The following is an 18,508-nucleotide window of genomic DNA, read 5'->3' as shown; positions in this document are numbered from 1 at the left end:
CCGTGTTGCAGTGCTGCAGAAAGTGTGCCAGCACATGGAGCCTGCATCACTGTGCCAATTCTTTGCAGATATGGCACAGTCCAGCTCTCGCTAAAACAACACAGACCACCAACACTTTTTTTGCTGCTCTGAATTGCAAAACATCTTTGAAAATCTGGCCCCAGGTGTTTATCTGAGTGTCATCTGTGACTATGTGATAAGAAAGAGCTTTTGCTATTCACTTTATGACAATTAATACAAGCCAAGAGCAATATGTACCTGCTATTGTTCCAACTATAGGAATAAATACCAGACCCATCCCCGCTTTCTTTTGATTCTCTGCAGACTGCCATGCTTGCATCGCTCTTTCTAGTGCAACATCTGCATTCTTAACAGCATCCTTTGCTGCCTGTAGTTGCTGTGTGGCAATGGACTCCTCCCCTTGAAGTGCAGAGAGTGTCCCTTTAAGACTTTGTTCCTTCCCTTCTTGATACTTCTGATCATAATTCAGACGGTTTATGTTGTCTAAGCGCTCTTCCATATTTACACTCAATGCTTTCACTTGTGCCAGGGATGACTCCTCTGCCTTTGACAGACTTTTCTCGGATGCCTCTAGGAGGTGGCGAATATTTTGAATGCCCTGCTGAAGGTCGGTGCTGGCCAGCAAGGTATCAGCAACAGACATCAAGGAATTTAGGCCATCCACAAAGGGCGGGAAAACCTCCTGTTCAAAACTCTTTTCAGGAGTGGCACCCAGAATGTGACCTTAAAGGAGAGAAGAGAAGAATAAAGGTTAGAGACCTATTCAGGAGGAGGCAGTCGTGTTTTACAATATTTTTAGATAGGGGGGTTATCAGAATAGAAAGGTAATACTCTACAGTTTGACAATATTTTTAAATAACAAAGCTAAGACACTTCAGGCCTCAAAATAGTGTTGGAAATGCAGGGGATACATCTGGATCTTGGATCTGGCAGCTATTGCAAAGCAAGATGAAATTGTCCTAGTGCCGACATCAAGAAACTTTCAGCAGAGTGTTTTTCATTCAGGGCATTAACCTGCAAGAGATGGGGGGATGCGGAAGGCCTCTTGATGTCAGTTCCAGCTGGGGCCGCATAAATGGCTTAACTAAGAGGGCAGCACCCCTCCTTATATTTGAGTCTTAGGGCCACAAGTACAAAGCATGTTTGCAGCTGGAAACAGCCAATCAGCCTGTTTCTACTCGATTACATGCTTTTACATATGTACAAAACACAAATTACGATTCAATAACACATTACTGAATCGCAATTTGTGTGTGCAATTTGGTATTTGGAAGAGGCATGTTTAAGGCGTCCCTTCCAAATAATGAATCTCGATGAGTATTAATGTTTAGGGCTGCAACATGTTTATGTTTTACCAACTCCTTAAAGAGGCAGTAAACAATTTGCCAATGTAAAGGGGTCCCCAGAGCACCCCTTTCCCTTTAAAATGATAAAAATTTATTTTTAAGAGCAGGCAGATTCTTTTATTTCTTTTTTAAATGCATCCCATTTCCCTTTATAAAAAATGGCGTATATGTTTGTTTAAAAAATGATTTATTAAAAAGCAATCACAGATGTGGCGGCCTGTTGACCCTAGCAGGCCACCATCCAAATGATGGCTGCGAATCCTAATAGGTAACAAATTGCGACCCACACCAAGGAATCGCTAATGAACTCAAACTTAAACCCAAAAAGGGTTTCATAAATAAGAAATTCCGATTTCCTAATTGTGATTCATAAGGACATTGGAATTAGGATACCAATATTCCTAAAATTGATACATCTGACCATAAGTCTTGGCTGGTGGCTCAATGGAGCCTTACTATCTTTAACATCTCGATACCAGGAAGCAAACAGTTCACAGGTATTCAAGAAATAAACTGTGATTTGGGGGCACGTTTTGAGTTTTCTAAGCTTGGTATAAAGAGTTATGCATGCACTTTAAGACTGTCAGATTAAACTATCTTGAAAGAATTTTTGAATTTTCAAAGCTTTATATGAAAGTTATAGATGTCCTATAAAGATGTCAAATGCAAATTTACCATTAAGTCTTTATAACTCTCCAAAGGAATTCATTTTAGGAACACTGAAACAACAAAATATTGAGAAGAAACAGGCAGGCTCTAACATTACGATTTGCTATTTAAAAGTAGCTCTTAGATGCCAGTCCAAATAATTTAATAACTGGTGGTACTTGTGTCACACCAGTATTTTTGCTAAGGAGCCAGTAACCTTCTAAGCTATCTGTATAAAATGCAAATCAGTGACCTTCATACTAAATGTAGTTTGTTTCAGAAGACTCCATAATGGTCTATTCAATTTTTTGATGAGTCAACGTGGTCATCAGACTGCCTACTGATTTTACCAACCACAGCATCAAACACTAGAGGTTTCTTGTTAATTTCATACTGCATAACTTGCATGTGACACAAAGGTCTCTGCAGCAGCTGCATTAATTCCATATTCTATTTTAAAATGCAGAAGATTTGCTACAATGAAATAAGCCTTAGTGTATTAACTATCACATTTGTATTTTTTGCTAATTTCATATTAGGAGTTTTTTTTTTTTTTTAAAGAAAAGAGGTAGAAGTTGACATTCATATTCATATACTTGCTCTCTAATGCCAATCCTTCCCCCCAAACTTGTAAACTCTCACAGTAGATTTTTTCCAGTTCAAAATCATTAAAAATCTTATCCATTGAATCACTAGAAATGACATCACATGATCTTTGCCCTGATAAAAACAGTTATATAAATCATGACAAGACACAGGGTCCTAATCAGAGGAAATCTCTGTATGGTTCTAACTACAACAAAATCTTGTGATCTATCAGCAAAACCTTTGAGCACCTTTGAACACCTTCACCTCACAAACACTCCTCTTCGTCATCACCACACTTTAGCAGTGTATCATGTTCAGTTAGTAACCCCGGAAAAAACTTGAGATACATCAATTTCAGGAAACTGTGATGGTTTTAGAGACATTTTTTTCATTTTAGTTTTGCCAGAGACTTGTTTCATTCCCTTTTCCGTATCACTATATAGATTCCCAAAAATCAGGATGATAAATGAAGTAATTGGTAGACTGTAGGCTTTTTAGTGAATAAATAACTTTTGTGCGTATAACCCCAGGACTCACAGTGGAAAACTAAAGTGCAGCATCCCCCATCTACATGTAAACTCTCTCAAATATGAAAATATTGGCGCATGGGAGTGTCTCTGTATTCTCCAGTTCTAAACCAAAGCCTGTTTCAAATAAGTGTGTGCTTAATCCCAATAACATAAACATACATTTAATACACTTGTAGAGTACTGTCCTTACTGAGGATTGTAATAAGTTCTGTGTACTAGTCGCTATTGTCTCTTACCATCTCATTACATACTGTTCCAATCCAAGAAACATTTAGGGAAGCATATTCACACTTGAATCCAAAATTGTGATATTTGATAGAAAGACGTTTTATACTAGGAATCTTTGTTTTCTGTTTTGCAATTCCTGATTCCAGATTTCCAGTCATACTAAGGACTAACTCTAGTGTTACATTCATTGTCTGCCACATGAAGTGAGCTTTGGGCACTGCCATGGATCTGCTCCTTCCTGACTGGAAAAACACAGTCGGTCAGCATGCTGCTATACACCTCTGATGCATGCAACCTCATCTGCAGAGTTCTGCAATGATTTTCCCTGCATAAATGATCCTTTGAGCCAGCATCATCTGATCTCATGACAGCAATGTCCTTTGCTATGGCAACAATACACAAATCATTCTCTCTCTCTCATGGATTAGACTGCCAGTACCCAATCAAGTTCAATGCCTGAATGACTGATATTGACCATTTGATAAAGACCAACTGACTGAAGCTGCACACTGCCTAGGCTCAATTGTGATATTTGGGAAGAACACTCCACCAGGAGACACCACCTGGTGGCAATCAGAACTAAGACTGAATGACACACATCACCCATGCCCAGAACCTCAGGATCATCATCAATATCAAACTCGATTTGACCACCCTTGGTAATTTCATCATCATCTCAAGATTCCATTCTCAAGATGCTGAAGACGATTGTCAAATGTGTCACAATCAGCACGCAGAAAACCAACATGTACACCCTCATCCTAAGCAAGCTGGAAAATGCAACACCCCCATATGCAGGGGACAACAAAAAACACATCTGAAGGCTGCAGGCCATTCATAACTCTGGCCAGAATCACTTTCAATCTTACATGACACACTCACATAACACTAGACCTGAATGAGCTCCACAGGTACCTCATACACAAGTACGCACCATTTAAACTCCTCATCTACACATAACACTTGCCCTTCATACAATCACATCTACTTTTACAAACTTTTAAGTCACCACCACTTGTCGGGCACCTACTTACAGACATATCATGCGTATGGAAATCCAGATACTGTAATTGAGCCTTCTACATCACACCTTGAATGTCACAAAAGGATGAAAACTTTGTATTTCAGGAATTCCCACTAATTAGGTTTTCAGTTTACCTATCTCAGTTCCAGGATACCCTCTACGGTGATAGTGTGCTCTAAAAATGTGCATTACATAACATAGAATAACATAACATTAGTTAGCATAACATAGTATAACAAACACTCTTGATTTGGCCTGAAAAGGTCTTAACAATTTGAGGAGCTGCAACTGTTTTTTTTGTAACAACTTACACAGTGGTGTTTGCTAATCATGGGCATTTTAAAGTCATGTATTCTAAGCTTGAAATAGTACAGTATTTCTATCCTCATCTAAAATAAAGAACATAACACCATATAATACACAAATTATCTTAACAATGAAATACCTGAATTCTAACAGTCAAACCTCAGCGACCTCAGTACAACATATCAAATTGCAAGAAAGCAGCATACAAACACAGCATCACAAAAACAACAGAAAGTATTACCGCATTGACACATATACATAAACGTTTTTGTCATACATTAACACCAACATAAACTTGTTATCATAACTCAGTGGTAAAATGAGTTTGTCCAAAGCATTTGCTTAACTTTCCACCAATCTTTACACAGGACTTCAAGGTCGTCAACAACTTGCAGTCTGCCAGGGGAGCCAGGAAAAGAGTGATGTTTGTGCATTCACAAAGTCAATGTAGAGGATGTCTGCATACATTGATATATAATACAGATGTGCTTGTGTGAACGATCTTCTCTCTTGATGGGCTAGTGCAAGTAACCTGGAAGGAATACTAAAGGTTATATGAAGATGTTTTTGTTCCAGGGCAGTGTCATGTGGAACCATTTGCCTGTATATTCTTTGCAAAGTGGGTTTGGGTGTTAAATCCAAGACATTTATTACAAGACTCTGAGCTCTGAGAACCATTTCAGATAAATAACAAGAAATAAGGGCATGATTCACAATGGTTTTGATATTCATCAATTACAAATGCAGGTCCCTGGTTTACAAAATGAAAACTGAACTTGGCAACCCACTTACTCATATTTAAAATGGTGAAAATATGGTGACATGTATTACCAATGGTGACATTTGTGGGTGGTCAATGACATTGATTTGTACCTAAGTAGGTGAGGGTATTCGCAGATATTTTGCAAAGACATATCAAACCGTCAATGTAGTTGACATGGGCAACTTTACCCTATATACATTTTGCATGTCCATTTCCACACTGGAAATGGTTGGATATGTATACCAGATAAATCTTGCATGGTGGTTAGGAATAGATAGGGACTATCTCTAACATGGGTAGGGGCTCAGGGGAAACAGATACTGTATTGAAAAAAATGCAAACACAAATCTGTCATTTGCAAAAGAAATGTTCTGTGTAAAAATATATATATATTGGGCATGTTGCTTAACTTTAGTTTTTGTTTATCTGTTTACACATTGTGTAAAATATTTGCATGTGGAAGACTCATCTAGACAGAAGACAATCATGCCCATAGCTGTAAATTTACTCAGGCATGGTGAGAGCAGTAGGAGTGGAAATAGAGGGAAACAGCAGAGCAGCAGAAGTAGAGAGCAGCAGCAACGGAGAGGAGCGCCATGAAGCGCCGAAGTGCGTCTGGGCGTCTGACCGAGTCCCGGGGGAGTAGCTCTAAGCACAAGCCACTCCTCAGGACAAAACGGAGCAGGCCCAATGAATCTGCAATCCTCTCTCATCGTTTCTGCTGCGGTTGCCGCAATTGCCAGCGGTGGTTCTGTGCCTTTCACAACTGTTCTGATGGAGGTCAGCCTGACTGACTGCCTTATGTCACCATGCACTATCCCCCATTAAGGGCTGTGAACCCGTGAAGCAACTTCAGAGGTACGGTAATGGCCCAAAGTGGCACGCAGTGGTGAAAGCAGTAGCGGGTAGAGTTGCAGAGGTGACCAGTGTAAGGTGGGTGCAGCTTTCATGTTTGTGTAAAGCAGACCTCTCTCCTGCTCATTTCCACAGGGTGCCCTCAGGCAGTCACACAATATCCTGTAGACCTTCTGCCTTCCGATGACGCTGGGCTCCTTCCCCCCACCTGTTGCCAGCTAGTCTCAAGCCTCCATGCACCCCTAAGCATTTGTAGGACGGTGGCAGTATAAGAGGATGGCTGGGAGGGGCACTGGGGTGGCTCAGTGGAGCAGCAAAATCCAGAGCCCCCAACTAAGAACAAGGCCAGTTAAAGTAAATGCATTAGACAGCCCACCAAATGAGAAGCATTGTGCAGGCACTAGCAGCAGTACAAGCAGGGGCCTCATAAAACCATCAAAAATTTTTGTACTGGACCCCATTTGGGGACGTGATCACCCCCAGCATTTTACCAGTATCAACGTATCCCTAGCTCAGACTAAACTTCATCAGTCCAGGCCAGATCCAACCAGGCACGATGGCCTGTTTAGACAGTTAAATCACTACATTGTGCAATTCAGAAAGATGAAACCTAAAAAGAAGGATTGCCTACTTACGACCCTTGAAGAAATGGTCAGCCTGCAATTGCCGATAAGGATTACAAGGAGTACAATTCTGCCAGTGAGTCCTAACAAAACCCTCCAAGCTGCCCCATAAAGTGGATCAATTATGAACTTTTTTTTTTTTAATGGCGACCCCAGCACCACCCAGGGCACTGTCTAGGGCTGTAAAAAGGATGAATCCCAGGATTCACTACTTTCTGGTTCTAACATGCGCATTTTACAGGAAAAAAGTATCACAAGTGCGAGCAGAAAGCCAACCGGCTACCCGCATACCTCAAAAGAGCCCTACTTTTTATTCTGGCAAGCTGCTGTGAGCGGGAAATGGATGACTCTCCTCTTACTGGGTCGCATATGGGCAACATTGCATCCTCATCCAAAAAAAAAGGCTCCTGACCTCTCACTTGACCTCTCACTTGACAGGAAATATGAAGCTTTTAAGGTATAACAAGGGAACCCAATGGATGCCTAAGGACCATGGGCAGACAATCTATTCTAGAAAACAGAGGTCCTAAGGTGAATATTTTTTACACATACAATGAAATTATAGTCTTGAATCAGTACTATATTTAGTTTTCCAGTACCCAGCCGGGACAGGAAGTTTTATTCAATGTGTTTACCAATTTTGGTGACCACGTAGAGGGTCAAATACAAACATTTGATAGGGTACAAGCCTGCACCTATCTGAGAGTAAGTAGTCAAACAGTGAGGAGAAAGGATAGAGATCAAAAGAAAACAAACAATATCAGGCAAGAACAGACATGGGAGCCAACTGTCTCTTGCTACTTGAGTGAATAATAAAGCAAGTTTAGACACACAAACTCTGTAACAAATGGTCACAATGGATATATTACAGGATTGTTTAGACGGTCGACGTTTCGGTCCCCTGGCTCCTAATGAACCGGGACCATCATCAGGACTTAAAATTAGTTGCCTGTTTTAAATATCAAAGCTCCTGGAGGATTCAAAGATCATGCGGGAACCAGTACAGGGTAATAGCGGGATTTGTACACGTATCACGTCTTTGGTCAGCGGTGGTGGTACCTCTCGTTGTCGTGTTGAGACACGAGTGTGTTGCGAGGGCATGAAGTTCTTTATCAATTACTCCTCGCGGGGTGGATTAATTCAGGTTGATGGAATTTCAAAGTTGGGCGATATTGCTTCAGGTGATACTGGAATCGGTTTAAGCGTGACGGTAGTGCTCCACAATCGGGCTCTATCCCGGGCGTCGATGGACTCAATGGTCACAGATAGCGACAACGCGGAAATCCAACAGGTGAACGGATTTCCGCGTTGTCGCTATCTGTGACCATTCAGTCCATCGACACCCGGGATAGAGCCCGATTGTGGAGCACAACCGTCACGCTTAAACCGATTCCAGTATCACCTGAAGCAATACCGCCCAACGTTGAAATTCCATCAACGTGAATTAATAGAGGGGAGCTTGGACGTCTCCGAGCCCCACCAGCGTAGAGCGCTTCCTGCGCAGATTGAAGGTGAGGTGGTGCGCCGGGGCGGGGAGAGGCCGGCCTTCGTTGGGCGGGACTAGCGTCTTCGCCACTCCCCAGTGACCCGGGAGCTGTAGCTGTGGGCGGGAACCACCCTGACTGCGGAAGTCGGAGGGAGGTCCGTGTAGCCCTTGAGAGCCCCGTCGCTAACGAGAGGAGTGCTGTGCCCGACTGAATAGTATCTTGATTGCAGCCGATGTGAGGTGGGCCCGTTTCCTCATAGTGAATGCAGCGTTGTGAAGGAACTGTGAACCGGCATTTACTTGACTGTGCGCGAAGGTTGTGTGACCTCTCCGGCAGCCCGTTCGTCAGTCTAATGACTTTGAACTGGTGCCGCCTGTGCTCAAGTGGTGCTAAAGCCAGGAGGCGTGCATAGACTTCACCGGCAAAGCAGAGATCCTATCCCGGTGACCGCCGAGTGCAAATTATGTATTTACTGTGTTTCCTTGCCTTCTAGATATACGCGCATACGCCTTGAGTGATTATTAAAGAGTCCCAAACCTTATTTTGTGCTCAGAGAAGCCGTATACCTGGTCATTGAAAACAGCATAAACTGTAAGAGTTATCTTTCCCATTTGAAACGTATTGCAGATGTAATGATTCTAAAGTATTAAATTGGTGGCAGCGATACCAGAAGAAACATGTGGTTGTTTATTTAAATGAACCAATATTTATTCTGATATTTATTCTGATATTTATTCTGATATTTATTCTGATACTCATCCCTGAAGTTATTCTATCTATTAATACTATTTATTACCAGAACTGTATGACCAAAAGAAATGTATATGTGCTTTCCCAGTCAACCCTATTTACAACAAAGAACTTTTATATAAAGGAATCGTATTTTTCTACAGCAATGGTGTGGTGTCCTTCTTTTTGGTGTGGATGTACAAGGAGTTATTATTGGGTCAGAGCCGGCTTAACACTACAGCCTTCACTTGCCTTGTCACTTGAGCCAAGCTACCCCCTTTGTGCTGGGCTTGCCCATCGCAGGTCCAACATAAAATTGGTGCTCAGCGGGTGGGATTGCGAGCCGTGCTTGTTTTGTACCCCATAATAATTCAGTGTGCACCACAGGTACACACCCGGAGTTTTCTTCTAGCGGCACTCAAATTCAACAATTTGCTTTTTCCAAATTCTTTCCTGGAGGTGGGTGGAAGTGACCCTCAAAGTTCTTATCCTGGTCACCTACTTCGGGGTGGTTGTCCACACTTTTCACTGACAAGATGGAATTCGAAATGTCAGAGCTGGAGACCTATACTGTGGCACAGCTCAAGGATTTCTGTCAGGAGAGGGGAGTGTTTGTCAGGCGAGGGGCCAAAAGAGAGGAGCTCCGTACTAGTCTGCGAGCATGGGTGGAAGCACACACGGAGGGAAGGGTGGAGGAGGAGGAATCGGACAGAGGTACTGTCATTGATAGGACTGCGTAATGTCCCCCGGGGGTGGGTGAGATGTCAATCAGCCCCAAGGCAACCTCACGGGAGGGCAGCAGTGTGTCATCGAGAGGGTTGTTTGAAACGAGTTAGCTGACAGGAGAGAGGAAAGACTGTTAAGGTGGGAAATAGCAAAAATGGAGTTGGAAGAAAGGAGGGAGGGGAAGAGGTTGGAACATGAGTCCAAGCTGGAGATGGAAAGGAAAAGGATGGAACACGAGTTCAAGCTACGAGAACTCGAATTCCAGGCCCCTAACATCACTCCGAAGGGTGTCGAGTCAAAGGAATTTGCCAGGGAGCCCAGGCCCCATTTACCAAGGACGTAGTCACCAGTTATACGGCTGGAGACGACATAGCCAAGTGGCTGGCAGCCTATGAGGTCTCCTTAAGAGCCCATGGGATCGATGAGAAGCATTGGGGTGGTGGATTATACCGGTATATGCCTCATGGAACAGGTTAATTACCCCGCCATGAAGGTGGCGCTCATCAGGAAGTTTGGTTTGACCCCCGAGAAATACCGGCAAAGGTTTAGGGGCAGCCACAAGCTGAGCTCACAGAATTGGGTTGACTTCCTGGATTTTGCTAAGAAAGCCCTGGATGGGTGGGTCCAAGGTAATGAGGTGGAGGACTATCGAGGGTTGTACGACCTGATACTCAAGGAACATCTACTCGAGAAATGTCTTCCCGAGCTGAGGCAACACCTGGTAGACAGCAAACTTACTTGCCCCCGTAAGCTTGCCGAGGAGGCGGACATTTGGGCAAGTACCCGAGTGTCCACGAAGGGGACGGGAGGAGATTCTCAGAAGTCCGGACAGGGCGCTCACCAGAAGAAAGAGGGGGGAGATAAGAAGAAGCAGGAGTTCTCTAAAGGCCCCCAAAATACCTTTAAGGGGAAAAGTTTATTCTCCACTTCTAAGGCTAACCCGAAGAAAGAACCCTAATCCAGGCCAGAGTCAGCAGCCAAGGGTTATCCATTGCTATGAGTGCGGTGGTATTGGACATTATAAGGGAGACGTGAAATGCCCAAAGAGACCACCCCCTCCCACTGGAGGAAAGGCCCCGGGAGTCGCTAGTGTAGCGCTCGGGGAGGAGATGCCGTTAGTTAAGGGGGGGAGTGGGCGGGTGTCACCTTAGTATCCCTGGGTGATCGGGAGGTGGTTCCAAAGATCCAGGTGCCCTCAAATACTACCAAGTATGGGCAATGGGTCACCATCAATGGCCATAGAGGGGAAGCTCTGAGAGATACAGGAGCCAGTATGACTATGGTAAGGAGTCATCTGGTGTCCTCAGAGCAGGTGATTCCAGGCGTACTTCATCCAGCCGCGATGGCTGACGGCAGAATGGGCCACTATCCTGTGGCCGAGGTTCCCTTTGGGGTTGCAGGTTCACTTCGAGTTGCCGTAAGCCCCGCCGTGCCAGTCGATTGTCTGCTGGGCAATGATATGGAGCACAATGCTTGGAAGGAGGTGGAATACCGGACTCATACTGAGATGCTGGGTACACCTGATTCGGCCTGTGTGAGTACCGGATCACTGACATAATTTCGACGGACAGAATATCGACTATCAAAAATATCGTTGACAAAATATCGACAGACAGAATATCGAGTTTGTATCTACAAACAGGTAAGTACAAAAATATCGAGTACAAAATATCGCTTTACAAAAATATAGTTGTTAAAAATATTGACTTTATTAAAAACAGTGTTAAATTAAATTAATAGTAAAAATTAATTACTATAATATACTATTCCCACTCCAGAGAGTGCAACAGTAGGGAAAGCGTTGGATAGCGTAGGGGTAAAAATTACTATTCCCACTCCAGTGGGTGCAACAGTAGGGAAAGCGTTGGATAGCGAAGGGGTTAAAATTACTATTTCCACTCCAGTGGATGCAACAGTAGGGAAAGCGTTGGATAGCGTAAGGGTTAAAATTACTATTCCCACTCCAGTGGGTGCAACAGTAGAGAAAGCGTTGGATAGCGTAGGGGTAAAAAACTGTCTATTTTTTTAACATTCGATATTACATTACTTACCTAAAAAATAATATTTTTGATGTCTATATTCTGTCCTGTCGATATTTTGTCCATTCGATATTTAACCCCTTCAGTGCTAATGACAAGGGTAACTCGTCATGGAGTTTCCATTGATTTCAATGGAAATTACATTGAGGGGCCAGAGGTGCCTTAGCAGCCAAGTGGTTAAAACTCGATATTATGTCCATTCGATATTTTGAAGTCGATATTTTGACTGTTTACCGTGAGTACCAGGTCTGCGGCTGCTCGGGAGAAGAAGTCGCGTGGGTTGGAGCCTGGAACAATGGCCCACCCAGCTGCTGATGAGGGAACATTTCGAGGACAGGAGGAGCCTGCCTCGATGTCCATGGCCTGTGAGACGGATAGGCCACCTGTGGAGGTGGACCCGGAGTCCGCGGAGGAGGACATGGTTTCGTTGGAGGACTTGCCTATCCCCGCTGAGTGGCGAGTGGAAGGAGGACCATCCAGGGAGGAACTGAGCAAGGGACAAAGGGAATGTCCCACCCTCGAGGGTCTGAGGCAACAGGCTGAAGCCCAGGCAGCAGGTAACGAGTCTGGGAACTATCGTGTTTACTGGGAGGATGGTCTCCTCTACAGTAAATGTAAATGTAAATGTACAGGAATTTATATCCTCTACAGTGAACCCAGGGCGCCAGTGCACGGATTGTCATGGGCCCTGGTAGTCCCACAGTGTTACCGAGCCTTCCTATTAGAGTTGGCTCATGAGATTCCCTTGGCAGGACACTTGGGTCAGGACAAGACCTTTGCCCGGCTTGTCCCCCACTTTTATTGGCCTCGAATGAGGGTGGCGTCCGACACATACTGTCGGTCGTGCGTGTCATGCCAAGCCAGTGGGAAAACAGGGACGAAGCTGAAGGCTCCCCTGGAACCACTTCCCGTCGTTGGCACCCCCTTTGAAAGGGTGGGCATCGACATTGCTGGGCCCCTAGATCCACCTACATCATCCGGTCACAGGTTTGTCCTGGTCCTGGTAGATCACGCCACAAGGTATCCAGAGGCAATTCCTCTGAGAACCATTACTGCACCAGTAGTGGCCAAGGCCCTGATGGGGATCTTTACCCGAGTGGGATTCCCCAAGGAAGTTGTGTCTGACAGGGGGACCAACTTCCTGTCAGCATATATGCGGGCCATGTGGAAGGAGTGTGGAGTGACTTACAGGTTCACCACTCCTTATCACCCACAGACCAATGGTCTTGTGGAAAGGTTCAACCAAACCTTGAAGGGTATGATCAGAAGTCTACCCGAAAGCCTGCGGAGGAAATGGGACGTCCTCCTACCCTGTTTGCTCTTTTCCTACAGGGAAGTGCCGCAAAAGGGAGTGGGCTTCAGCCCCTTCGAGCTTTTGTACGGGCACCCTGTACGTGGACCTCTCAGCCTGGTGAGGGACTCCTGGGAAAAGTCTCCCCGGAAAGTTCCCCAGGATGTGGTGAACTACATGCTGGCCTTCCGAAGCCAAATGGCTAAGTTGTGGAAGAAAGCTTCTGACAACTTGGAAGCCAGTCAGGCAGTTATGAAAGCGTGGTATGACCACAACGCTCACCCAGTGGAGTTGGAGCCTGGCCAGAAGGTGTGGGCAATGGAGACTGGAGAGCTGAGTGCCCTCCAGGACCGTTGGACAGGCCCCTATGAGGTATTGGAGAAGAAGGGCAAGTCTACCTATCTGGTGGACGTAAAGACCCCTCGGCATCCGCATCGGATGTTACATGCCAATCGCCTCAAGCCCCACTACGAGAGGCCCGAAGTCATGTTGGTTATGGTGACTGACGGATCGGAGGAAGAGGACACGGAGCCTCTCCCCGACCTTTTTGCGTCTAAAGAAAAGGATGGGTCAGTGGACGGAGTGAAACTCTCGCCAACCCTGACTCCTGAGCAGCAGGAGGAATGTCGCCAGGTCTTGGGGTCATTCGCTCCTCTGTTCTCCCTTGTCCCGGGTAAGACCCACTTGTGTACCCATGACGTGGACACAGGGGACAGCCCACCTGTGAAGTCAAAGTCTTACCGGCTGTCTGGCAAGATGAAGGCCAGTATCCAAAGCGAAGTAGCTAAGATGCTGGAGCTAGGAGTCATCGAACCTTCAAGTAGCCCTTGGTCTAGCCCGGTGGTGTTAGTTCCTAAAGCTGCCCCACCAGGCACCACACCAGAATTGAGATTCTGTGTGGACTACCGAGGACTAAATTCGGTAACCAAAACGGATGCTCATCCGATCCCTCGGGCGGATGAATTGATTGACCGGTTGGGAGCTGCCCAATATCTCAGTACCATTGACCTCACTGCAGGGTACTGGCATATTCCCATGTCTAATGGAGCCAAGGAAAGGTCAGCCTTCTCCACACCTGATGGACACTACCAGTTTTGCGTCATGCCCTTTGGGCTCAAGAACGCTCCTGCCACTTTTCAGCGGCTGGTGAACACGATCCTCACCGGGATGGAGTCATTCTCTGCTGCTTACTTGGATGACATAGCTGTCTTCAGTAGCAGCTGGGAGGATCACTTGCAGCACTTGCAAACCGTTCTCCAGACCCTGGAATGGGCTGGCTTGACGATCAAGGCCAGTAATTGTCAAATTGGACAGGGGTCGGTAGTGTACTTAGGACACTTGGTGGGCCGGGGAACGGTGCAGCCCCTTCAGGCGAAGATTGAGGCAATCATGGCCTGGAAACCCCCCAAGACCCAGACTGAGGTCCGAGCCTTCCTGGGCCTCACAGGTTACAACAGACGATTCGTGAAGGGGTATGGCACTATCGTGGCACCCCTTACAGAACTCACGGCCAAAAAGCAACCCAGGAGAGTCATTTGGACGGAGGCTTGCCAGCGAGCCTTCGACACTCTGAAACAAGCATTGTGTAAAGCTCCAGTCCTGAAGGCTCCAGATTTTTCAAAAGAGTTCATTGTCCAGACAGATGCATCCGACATTGGCATTGGGGCGGTGCTATCGCAACTCAATGAAGAGGGTCTGGATCAGACCGTGGTCTTTCTGTCACGAAGACTGCTTCCCCGGGAACAGAGGTGGAGTACCATCGAGCGGGAAGCCTTTGCGGTGGTCTGGGCACTGAAGAAGCTGCGACCATATTTGTTTGGTTCACACTTCCTTGTTCAGACAGACCACCGACCCCTTCGTTGGCTCATGCAAATGAAGGGGGAAAATCCCAAACTGTTGAGGTGGTCTATCTCCCTACAGGGAATGGACTTTCGGGTGGAACACCGGCCCGGAGTTGACCACGCCAATGCAGACGGTCTCTCCAGGTATTTCCGCCTTAGTGTTGAGGACTCCCAAGGGGTTGGGTAGCTCTCCCCACTTTCAGCTGGGGGGGACGCGTGTTAGACCCGTCTGCTTCTGAGAGTCCCCTCACCACTATGATTTCTTTTGTTCCCCTGTACCTCCCAAAATTTGTCGCTTTTTATTTGTCTACCAGGACTTTTTATGTGTTGTTTCATGGGGTTAGATGTTCCTTGACGCCCAGTTGCTCACAAGGTTTGTGGCACCTATTTACAAGGCGCCTGGCCCAAACCTGTGGCATTACAAACTGGGGTTGTCAACCTGTGTAAATGAACCTAAAATGGTGGACACCCTTTTTCCTCATGTGAAGTTACTCCCATTGGAGCCTTCATGAACCCTGGCCTTTTGAGGTTTTGGCGCCCTTTGTTTGGCGCGCATTTCTGACAGAAATTCCTTTATTTTCCTCAGGTACACAAAATGGCTGCTCTAGAACCCCAGTACGGTGGCTGTGAGTGTCCTAAATATCCCTCAAGAGTGCCTTGTCATTGTCACAGCCAGAGAAGGTTCTAGAACCTTCTGGCTCGTGCCAGTACCCCAGGGCACTGGCTATATAAGGCCCAGTCCCTGGCGGCCATTTTAGATTAGACGAGATGATGGAGATTAGTTCAGACTAGAGAAGAGATTCCAGACTTGACACCAGATTTACACCTGCCCTGTTGACCCCTGAGGTGGCTGGTAGCGCAGGCAGTAGAGCAGCAAAGGGTTGCTGGCGTTGTGTCTGACTGGCGTTCCAGTAAGCTACGTGAGAAGTGATCTAGCGCCTACAGCCCCTGCCCAGCGATACCTCATTGCCCCCAAAGACTGTGGCCAGATTCGTGTGCCTCTCCGCCCCCCGGTGGTGAACTGTGATCGAATTATCGAGTCGCGAGGCGAGAGCAAGTTCGCCGCGACCGCGATCGTCAGCTGTGCCCCCGTCTCGCGACAGGTGCCTCTAGAGGGGAGCTCGGACGTCTCCGAGCCCCACCAGCGTAGAGCGCTTCCTGCGCAGATTGAAGGTGAGGTGGTGCGCCGGAGCGGGGAGAGGCCGGCCTTCGTTGGGCGGGACTAGCGTCTTCGCTACTCCCCAGTGACCCGGGAGCTGTAGCTGTGGGCGGGAACCACCCTGACTGCGGAAGTCGGAGGGAGGTCCGTGGAGCCCCTGAGAGCCCCGTCGCTAACGAGAGGAGTGCTGTGCCCGACTGAATCGTATCTTGATTGCAGCCGATGTGAGGTGGGCCCGTTTCCTCATAGTGAATGCAGCGTTGTGAAGGAACTGTGAACCGGCATTTACTTGACTGTGCGCGAAGGTTGTGTGACCTCTCCGGCAGCCCGTTCGTCAGTCTAATGACTTTGAACTGGTGCAGCCTGTGCTCAAGTGGGGCTAAAGCCCGTAGGCGCGCATAGACTTCACCGGCAAAGCAGAGATCCTATCCCAGTGACCGCCGAGTGCAAATGATGTATTTACTGTGTTTCCTTGCCTTCTAGATATACGCGCATACGCCTTGAGTGATTATTAAAGAGTCCCAAACCTTATTTTGTGCTCAGAGAAGCCGTATACCTGGTCATTGAAAACAGCATAAACTGTAAGAGTTATCTTTCCCATTCGAAACGTATTGCAGATGTAATGATTCTAAAGTATTTAATTGGTGGCAGCGATACCAGAAGAAACATGTGGTTGTTTATTTAAATGAACCAATATTTATTCTGATATTTATTCTGATATTTATTCTGATATTTATTCTGATACTCATCCCTGAAGTTATTCTATTTATTAATACTATTTATTACCAGAAATGTATGACCAAAAGAAATGTATATGTGCTTTCCCAGTCAACCCTATTTACAACAAAGAACTTTTATATAAAGGAATTGTATTTTTCTACAGCAGTGGTGTGGTGTCCTTCTTTTTGGTGTGGATGTACAAGGAGTTATTATTGGGTCAGAGCCGGCTTAACACTACAGCCTTCACTTGCCTTGTCACTTGAGCCAAGCTACCCCCTTTGTGCTGGGCTTGCCCATCACAGGTCCAACAGGTATGTACACAGATACTCATATGAGATTTGCATGTTGTTTGTAAAAAAATCATAATGGAAATCATCTTCCACCCTTCCTTACCTTCCATCAGGTAGACATTACATGGGTGATGCACGGGCATTCCTATGTAGTGTGATGCAGACCCATATATAACAAGACTTGGTAACATGTGTTTGTGGTAAAATTGTACTCCTGCCTTACTTTTTGCATGTGTGCTGAATTCTGCAGCATATACAAAATGATGAAATAGCCTCCTAGTTTAGTTTTTTGCACAGGGACAAAAAATAGACTTCACACTTGTATGTAGAAAACGTTTGCATTCTACCCACACTTTAATTAACACAACATGAACATCATATATTTCTGGACATAGATCACATTCAAAAATATTACTATCAGTACTAGGCCCAGCCGTGTTATAATGACATCAATATATAACACTTGGGAAGATCCTACTTCACCCCACAGAACCTTATGCAGTGTGAAACATCGTCAGAACTAGGCCCACCCTGGCAAGTATTACAATTCAATTCTACGCATTTATACAGGAGCATACATACAGTTAATTACAACACTTTTTAATCAGTACTGTGGGCAAAGGCAGCATGAGTAAAAACCATTGCTAATTGTAGTATTGAATTTGTCAAGAAATCAACGTGTAAAGCAACACCGCCGGGCGATATATTGTATAACAGGAGGTCCTCATGTAGCCACTCCCACATACTCACTCAGCACTGATACTCGGTGCCACAGATATCAAGCAGGTCCATATGGGACACTCTCGCACACACATGCAGATAAAATCATCATGCTGATATCCAGCAAGTCAGTTGGCAGCACAGTGCAGACCCCGTGGCCCAAGTCCTCCTTGACCTATTAGCTATCCCCCACTACCCTACACACAGGGGTTTGTGGTAAAACACACTCCCCTCTATACCAGGCCAGTGGCAGCTGGAGTCACACTTAGTCTGGGTCCCATAGAAGAAGGGGGTTGTAGGTAGCAGGACTATTTAGGAGACAAACGGGGGCCTTGGCGACCAATCGGGAAGTTCACTCACAGGATGTGGAGCAGAAGTGGGCTCAAGGTGAAAATCATTCACTCAAAAGATTCCACAGTATGCCTTCATGGACCAGCTCAGTTCCCAAGCCCATTGTAATCATTCCTTCAGCCTAGTCAATCGCTGTCACTACGCAGGCGCTGGGTGAGAAGAGGTAAGATGGTCCACCTCACTGAGGGCACAACAGGAATAATCAATGAATGGGGGATAAAGC

The 18,508-nt window shown here is 45.8% G+C and overlaps 1 protein-coding gene across 2 annotated transcripts in view; it reads right to left on the bottom strand.

Annotated features, from left to right (window-relative positions):
• LOC144817796 (uncharacterized) overlaps positions 1-18,508 on the bottom strand; it is a 300,423-nt gene that overhangs the window by 11,516 nt on the left and 270,399 nt on the right. For both annotated transcript variants that reach the window (XM_078674625.1, XM_078674626.1), the window contains exon 3: positions 259-744. In XM_078674625.1, the coding sequence (XP_078530751.1) occupies positions 259-744 (486 nt within the window). The remainder of the gene's footprint in view (positions 1-258; positions 745-18,508) is intronic.

This window comes from Lissotriton helveticus, chromosome 2_1 (assembly GCF_964261635.1).
Source record: "Lissotriton helveticus chromosome 2_1, aLisHel1.1, whole genome shotgun sequence".
In the NCBI taxonomy this organism is placed as follows: Eukaryota; Metazoa; Chordata; class Amphibia; order Caudata; family Salamandridae; genus Lissotriton; species Lissotriton helveticus.
The sequence above is the reverse complement of the archived record's forward strand: the minus strand, read 5'-3'. Positions and strand labels throughout refer to the sequence as shown.